Source organism: Equus asinus, chromosome 25, assembly GCF_041296235.1.
Source record: "Equus asinus isolate D_3611 breed Donkey chromosome 25, EquAss-T2T_v2, whole genome shotgun sequence".
Classification (NCBI taxonomy): Eukaryota; Metazoa; Chordata; class Mammalia; order Perissodactyla; family Equidae; genus Equus; species Equus asinus.
This window is the reverse complement of record NC_091814.1, coordinates 15,932,668-15,940,638: the sequence shown is the minus strand read 5'-3', so window position 1 is coordinate 15,940,638 and position 7,971 is coordinate 15,932,668. Positions and strand designations below refer to the sequence as shown.

Below are 7,971 nucleotides of genomic sequence, written 5' to 3'. Positions count from 1 at the left end.
GGCCTGAACTATGTAATATGGCTAGTCCTAGCTGCAACCAAGTATTTTAGCTGGACGTGTTGACACTTGGAAAGAAAAAAATGGGTTTCTTTCAAAAATAATAAGGAAAGAGGGGATGGATAGTAGACAAGCAGTAGACAATATTGTCCTGAATCGTTTCCTTACTTGTCTTACGTCCCTGGGAAACTCTGATGCTTGGGAACTGCTTACAGGGTAGTTGAGACTAGAGCCTCTGAGAGATAGAAAGGAACCGAGTGAGAAGGTGCTGGGACAACCTGCTTGTCCTCACTTACTGTTCTACCTTAACTGTGCATCTGGGGCAGGCGAGGCAAGGCCGGGCAGGTCCCAGCGATAAAAAGAGGGAAGCCCACCTTCCTAATATCCTGTAGGAAAGGGAGCCAGTGAATATAGGTCAGGGCATCAGGACAATGGTAATTAACATTTCCACAGCAGCTCTCAAAGCTTCATTTGTGCACACTGTCATTGCAGCCTCATGGTAACCCCGAGAGGAGCTATCATTAGTCTCTTTTTACAGACGAGGAAACCGAGAGGGAGCAGCATCTGCCGTTCATGGAGCACTCCCTCTGGCCAGGCTCTCTGCCTGGCCTGTTTGACCGTCGTCTCACTGAATCCTCACAGCCTTTGGGTGGAGGATGTGCTATTAGTTTCTGCACTGCACAGAGGAGGAAATAGAGGCTGGGAGAGGTTAAATAAAGAGTAGTGTTGGGGCTTGGCTCAGCTCTGTAAGAAAAGGCCTCACTTGTATGGGACGTAGGGGTGGTGGTCTGGGCCTTCCTTCCCTCCCCCCGCCGTCTCCAAAGCCTTGGCTTAGTGGAAGGTGAGGGGACCTGGGTGAGCACAGTCTAGACACTCTTGGTCTCTTGATCCTGAATCAACCGGGAACTGGGCCCACCCAGTTGCGTTATTTAGAGGTTGCCTTATTTTAGTCTGATTGAGCACAGTAAATTCTGGCTTCTGTTGGGGCTCAGTTCCAGGTTCCGGGGCTGTTTGGGCTGGTGGAGACTGGCCTCAGCTGGCTGCGTCTGGAGCTGCCCCCAGCTGGCTGGGGACAGAATGGGGCTATTTCTTTTCCTTCTGCTTATTTGGCAAACAAAGACCAGACGTTCCTAGCTGGTCTCAACAATCTTCCCTCATCCCGCCCCTCCCCCCAAATCTCTGCGCTGGGGGAGAGAGCTGGAAGGTCCAGAAAACAGCACTGTTCCCAGGACTGCTGGCCAGGGTCTCTATTCCTTCCTCCTGGAACTGTGGCTGGGAGGAGGGTCTCAGGAGTGTACAGCTCACCTCTCCTCACATCCTACTGTCACTTTAGCCTTTGTTCTTTTGGGTTCACTCCTGGTAGCCAATTGACCATCCAAGAAAAGAGAGACTGAAGGCAAAGGTGGGCTCTGAGACAAGGGAGTGACTGAAATAGGGCTCCCCATGCTCCTGTCTTCAGGTCATGCGATCTCCCCACCACCTCACTGCTCCCAGCTGGGAAATGGGCCCGGCAGGCATTGACTTGGCAGTCAAAGAGGCGGTAGGGCACAGGCTCTCCTTGATCCCAGTTCAGCTCCTCTCCCTGCCCCCTCCCCAATTCTGTAGCAAAGGCCTCCCTGCTCCAGCCCCAGTCATCAAGTCTCCCTTCCCACGCCTTCCCCAGCCTTGGCTCAGATGGTGAGAAAGGAGGTGATTCAGTTTGACAAGGTTCATTGACCCCATGGGGCTATGGGAGTGGGGGTTCACACTGTCTCTTGGGCCCAGGCCCTTTGGCACAAGCACACAGAATGTCCAAGTGTCTAGGACACTTCATCTTATTTCTCTGAGGTGCAGAGCCGGACATCGATCCTCAGAGGTGAGGCATTTCCCCAGGGGATTCGTAAGGTGGTGGTGATAGCCGGGGACAGAGGCAGGGAACGGGTCAGTGCTGCAAGTAGTGCTGCCGGGTCTGGTAGCATCTGCTGTCACTTCTCACACCCTTCCGCTCCTCCCGTGGGGAGAGGCCCTCACCCTCCAGATGTGGTGCACCTCTCAGTGGTCAGCTCCCCATCTGCAGCAGGGAGCTCTGCTGAGGGACCGAGGGTGTTGGGCTGCACCCAAGGGTAGAGACTCGAGTGTGTGGACCGCAGAGGGTGGGAAAGGAGGAGGACAGTGGGTCCTGCTGGGGCTTGGAGGGGCTGTTAGCGTGGAATGCATTTGGAACCACAGCAGAAGGGGGATTCAGGGTAGACCCAGGGGAACAGCTTCCAGCAGGGCAGGAAGATTCCAAAGCCTGCAAGAAGGACTTGGGAAGGCGAGGGAAGAGATTACAGCTCTACCCCCTACTGTGTGTAGGCAGAAGGGTGGACCAAATGATATGGTGGGGACAGCCTAGTTCTCTCCCTCCACCTCCCCCCTCCCTGCTGCCTCCATCGAGGGGACTCAGCGTGGGATTGTTGAGTTGGACTCAGAGACCTCTGCGCTGACATGTCCACAGTAACAGCAGGTGATACAAAGCACTTTCACTTTGGAGTCTTAGGGTAGGCATCTTCCAAACCCATTTTGGAAGCAAGGAAATTAAGTCCCAAACAATGCAAAGGACGTGCTCAAGGTCAGGTGGCCAGAGGGTGGTGGAGCTTGGAGTGAGGGTCCTCCAGCCACAATGTGCCTATACCCAGACCTCCCTCCACCCCCTCCCAGCTGTCGCCTCCCAGAGTGAGCTCTGGCCTCTCTGCAGTCAGCCTCTCCCAGTGCAAACAAGGGTGCAGCACCCTGGAGGGTGGGGCGGCCCTGCAGAGAAACAGGAGAGGACAGGGGACAAGGACATGTGTGCTCCCCTGACCACCCGTATAGAGCGTCCCAGCCCTGCGCCGTTTCTTTGCCTTAGCCCCGCATTACTGTTCTTCCTGGCGGTCAAATCACCAGTCTGTCTTACATTTATTTGTAAACGTCTGTTTCTCCCACTAGCTCGGCTTCTCCACAGAGCAAGGACTTAACTGTTTCATTTATGGCTCTACCTCCAATGCCTAGGACAGGGGCCTCTAAATTTTATGTGAATAACGAATGGTTCCGAGACCTGCCACTTTTTGGTTGCATGACCTTGGGCAAGTCATCCACCTCTCAGTTAACATTTATGCTCTTTCCATGTGCCAGGCGATGAGCTTTGTAGATATTAATTCATTTAAGCCCCACAGCAATCCAGTGAATTGGTCACCATGATTATCCTTGATCACTGATGGGTGAGGAAAATGAGTCCTGGAGAGGTGAGGTACCCTGCTCTAGGGAGGTGGCCGGTGGCGAAGCTGGGATAGCATAGGTGGGAATAAGTGCTTGACCTAGAACTGAGTTAATTGCTGGTCCACTCTGGCCCCCACTTCTGTTCCCTACTCCCCATAATTCCTTGCCTATAAAACAGGGCTAATCACAGCTCTCCCTTCCCTTCCCTCCCCTCTGCTCGCTCCCCTCACCCACAGGGGCTGAGTCTTCAAGGAGACCATGGTACAAGCAAGGTCTTGGTGCTTGGCCCCGGGGGAGGTCAAGGTCTTGTAGGTTAGCTCTCTGGCTGCCTCCATGAGCATTAGGGCTTCTCAGAGTCCTGGGCGCTCACCTCCTCTTCCCCCTCCCACACTCTTCTGGGCCTTGGATTCTTTTTCTGTGAAATGGGGAGGGGTCTCTCAGGCTGAGGGATGAGGGAGCTAATAGAGAAGTGACATGAGGGGATTTCCATTCCTGGTCACATGGTGGCCTGTGCCTGCTCCAGCTAAAAACAATGAAAAAAATGCTGGATAGCATGAAAAAAATCTTTTTCCAAAGCATCAAGGAGCTGACAAGGCAGGAAGGAATGAGGACATCAAAATCTAAGTGAAAGCTGACTCCAGGAATGAGCAGAGTGCCAGGGCCCCCTCCTGCCCCAAGGGCATTGGCCAAACACGCCCAAATGACCTTTGGCTTTGATGATTTGTGGAGAAAGACAGAAGCTGAAGCCAGGGGCTTACTTTAGGAGGGGAGAGAAGGGTGACACCCCCCATCATGCTGGGACCCCAGAGGGCTACACGTTTAAGCTAAAAGCCAGAAGAAACCCACCCCCACCCCCATGGGACGGCAAGGAATGTGGCCTTGGTGCTGAATGGAGTGGGAGGACTGGACACAAGGCTGAGGAGCTCCAGGCAGCCCATGCCTGAGTCTGCAGTCCAAATCCAGCCACAGCACTTGGAGAGCAGTGCGGGGAGAACTCAGCCTAGCCTGCTGGAAGTGTCCCCAGGAGAAACACACCTTCCTCCTATACTTCGGAGACGTCCTAGGGATGATCTCCCCAGGGAAGCAAGCAGCGTACAGCCCAAAGCCACCAAGGACCATGATCTGGAGATCAGGCAGGGAGGGTGGGTCTCCTGGCCTCAGTTGTTTCACCTGTAAATGAGGGGGCTTAACCCGATGCTCCCCAAGATCCCCTCTGCCACAGGATTCTCTAGGGGTGAGGCTGAAGTGTGTCCCCACTTTGGTTCTTCTGGGATCCCTGTTCACAGTGAAGAGATAGGAGGTGTATACGATGGCCTAACCCAGTCCATCTCCTCCAACTAGGCTGGAAGGAGATGGGCAGAAGGCTGGCCCCAGTTCCCAGCTCTGGCGGAGGGCGGAGGGAGGATGAAGAGGGCGGTGTCTGAGGCCCAGAGTGGGCCTTTGATGTGTGCATGGGTAGGTGGGCGGGTGGGGCCTGTAATAGTGGCTGCCCAGTGAAGGATGGAAGGGGAGCCCTGGGGCATCCTCAGCTTGACCTACTTGGGCTCCATAATTGCTTTCTTCCTTCCTTGGGAGGCTACAAATAGGGATGTCCCATCTCTAGGATCCTGCAGCTGAAACGCCAGCACCAGTGGTGAGTGCCAGCTGGGTCCTTCCCTGGACTGGGTGTCGGGCAGCTCAGGGTCTGTCTCCTGGCCCAGGGTCTGGGCATGGGGGCAAAGGGATGACCACAGCAGGGACTGATGATGTGAGGGCTTCCCTTGTACAGAAAGGGGCTATCAGGAAGCTTGGGATAGGAGATGTGCGGAGCTGAGGTGGCGCCTTGGGGTGGGGGCAATGGGCTAAAAGGGTTGGCGTTACCCGCAGTTAGCTCCCTCTCCCTCCCCCTGCCTCCTTCCTTCATTCCTGCCAACGGGTTGAGACAGGCCAGGGCTGCATGGGGAAGAGAGGATTCCCTCCAGTCTCCAGGCACTGAGCTTCTGAAAAAGCAACAGTGGTGGCGCCAGGCAGGCTGGCAGGAGCCCAGAAGGGCAGCTCAGCACCTCTGAAGTTCCTTATTCCCTGGGATCACGGCCCTTTCCTCTCCTGGGACCCCAGACACCCAGCTCCAATCCTGGGCTGTCACAGAGTGAGACCGCAGGCAGTGCTTGGTCCTATGCTCCCCTTCCTCTTATCTCCGCCCACCCGCCCAAACACAACCATGCCAACCATTTGTTCCATAGGGCCCAGCAGAGGGGGACTCATGAGGGAGAGAGCCTTGGCCCTGGCAGCCTTGCATCACCAGCCGCCTAGCCCCTGGGGGAACAAGGAATGAGTCACTGGGCTCACAGGGAAACAACACTTGCCTTCCTGGCTGCCTTAGGGTTTTCCCAGGCTGGAGGCATCCTTCCAGAAGGGCGAAAGGAAGGGACAGTGGAATTGAGGGGGTGGGCAATTTCGAGAAGGGCTTTCCCTCTTGAAGTGTACCCCTATGCAGGGCCTTCTGTCTCAAGATCCCCAGGACACAGGGGGATGGCCTCAGGTGGGGCAGATCACAGATTGGTAAATACCACAGCTGGCTTTCTCTAGAGGCCATGTGGTTCAGGTCCCTGACTAAGGCTGTGAGGTGAGATTAGCTCCATTTTGCAGAAAAGGCATCTGAGACTCAGAGAGGGTAAATGGCTCAATTGGGGTTGCACAGCTAGTGAGAGGCAGAGAGGATCCCAGAAGTTTTTCTTTTGGATGCAGCTTCCTTGAGTTTGGAGGAGGAGAGATCAAGAGGAGGGGATGGTGGTGAGGCGATGGGTGCTCCTCTTGGACTGACACTCCCTGAGAATGTCCAGCTTCTCCACGGGCCTGAGGACAGGGACAGGGGCAAGGGCCTCCTTGAGCAAGTTTCTACAGAAGGAGCTCTGGGGTTCTGAAGCAGGGGAGGCTTCTAGGACCAGGGGGCTGTATCTCATGGGGGCTGCAGTGTGGGACTGAGCCCTTCCTGGGTTTTGGGGATGAGAAAAGGTGGAGGGAATCAGGGAGTCCCGAGGGAGCCCCTGTGTTAGGGGGTGCAGGTGGTGTTGGGGGCACTCTCCTTGAGGGGTTTGCAGTGATGCTGCGGAAATGAGACCTCTGTCCAGGGAAATCACAACGGGGAGCAGTAGGGAAGCAAATTAGTGCAGCTGGTGTGATCATGGAGGTCCTCTCAGAGGAGGCGAGCTTGTGGGTCCAGAAGCCTGGTGGGGATCAAAACAGGTGTAGAGCAGTCCCCGGGAACACGGAGGGCAGAGGTGAGCAGAGGGGCAGTGAGGGCCTCTGCCGTGACTCACATCCTTGTTCTGTGACAGTGAGGATGGCCAGGCCTCTGGAGCAGGCGGTGGCTGCCATCGTGTGCACCTTCCGGGAGTATGCGGGGCGCTGCGGGGACAAGCACAAGCTCTGCCAGGCAGAGCTCAAGGAGCTGCTACAGAAGGAGCTGCCCACTTGGACCCCGGTGAGTACCGGGGTGACCAGCCCGCAGGGAAGCACTGCTTGGAGAGTCTCTGCAAGGAGAGACCTGGGGATGAGCTCTGTGCACAGGACAGCAAGGAGGGGTGGAGGCTGCTCTTTGGGGAGAGGACTCTGGGAGAGAGCTGACACAGCAGGCGTCTCAGTTTCCTCATCTGTAAAATGGGGTGACAGTCATCATACCTGCTGCCTTGCAAGGTTGTCAGGAGGATGAGCGAGATCATGGCGAAGAAGGTCTAGCACACAGTAGGCACTCAGGAGCACATAGTAGGTGCTCAATAAATGATCCCAGGAGGAGGAGGAGAAGGAGGTGGAGGAGGAGGAGGAGGATTAGGGAGGGGGTTAACATGGGTGAGTTATCAGAATGGGTAGGTGAGGTTGGCCCCCAGAAGAGGTGTGGGTTGGGCTGGGTGAGACCAGCCAGGAGGGGAGGGAGGGAAGCAGTGTGTGTGTGTGTGTGCGTGCCCGCGTGCGCACGTACATGCATGCACACAAGGCTGTTGTGCTCTCCTCAACCTGCCCCTTCACCCCACCCCTCCCTCACAGACGGAGTTCCGGGAGTGTGACTACAATAAATTCATGAGTGTCCTGGACACCAACAAGGACTGTGAGGTGGACTTTGTGGAATACGTGCGCTCGCTCGCCTGCCTCTGCACCTACTGCCACGACTACTTCGAGGACGGTCCCCCAGAGCCCCCCTGCTCCCAGTAGCCTCTGCTCCAGTGGACAGGGCCGGCCAGAGGACGGGGGCTGCTGGGGCCTGCTCCATCTCTGCGCTGAGCTGGTCCTGGGCATGTCACTCACACTCCACCCCACTCCCGTACTCTCTCCATCTGGAATCTCTCAGCTTTGCCCCTGATATGTTAACCCATTTTACCCACGAACCCATGTGAGGGGACCTCCCCAGGATCACAGCTAGTGATGGGGAGAGCAGCCAGCCGCTGCCTTCCTATGGTGATGGGTTTGAGGCTGTTGAGGCCCAGCAGAGTGTGTGCATGAATGAGACCATGATGGGAAAGGGCCTGTTTAACTCCTAATAAAGAACTGGTGTCACTTGGCTTGGTTTGCTTCTGCGACAAGAGCCAGGGCCTCGAGTCAGAGACCCGCTGAGGTCTTCATTCCCCTCTGGCCTTTTCCATGGGAGGACAGGAGGCTGAGCGCAGTTTCAGACCCTGCAGAAACGAAATGGTCTCAACGGCCCAGCAAAAGGGGGTGGGGTCCACACAAGGACAATGTCCAGGGGAGGTTGGGGGGTGTCTCTCTCTCTCTCTCTCTTTCTGG

The 7,971-nt window shown here is 55.9% G+C and overlaps 1 protein-coding gene across 5 annotated transcripts; it reads left to right on the top strand.

The window, feature by feature from the left end:
- Window positions 1-1,758: 1,758 nt before the first annotated feature.
- S100A3 (S100 calcium binding protein A3) lies at window positions 1,759-7,747 on the top strand. 5 transcript variants are annotated; one of them, XM_070497393.1, is made up of 3 exons: window positions 1,759-1,852; window positions 6,531-6,676; window positions 7,237-7,747. In XM_070497393.1, the coding sequence occupies exons 2-3, from the start codon at window positions 6,536-6,538 to the stop codon at window positions 7,399-7,401; spliced, it is 306 nt and encodes a 101-aa protein (XP_070353494.1). In that variant the 5' UTR covers window positions 1,759-1,852; window positions 6,531-6,535; the 3' UTR covers window positions 7,402-7,747. The 5 variants fall into 5 exon arrangements, with proteins under 5 accessions (XP_070353494.1, XP_014720459.2, XP_070353493.1 ...); XM_014864973.3 differs by lacking the exon at window positions 1,759-1,852 and adding an exon at window positions 4,555-4,846; XM_070497392.1 differs by lacking the exon at window positions 1,759-1,852 and adding an exon at window positions 5,576-5,754.
- Window positions 7,748-7,971: the final 224 nt, after the last annotated feature.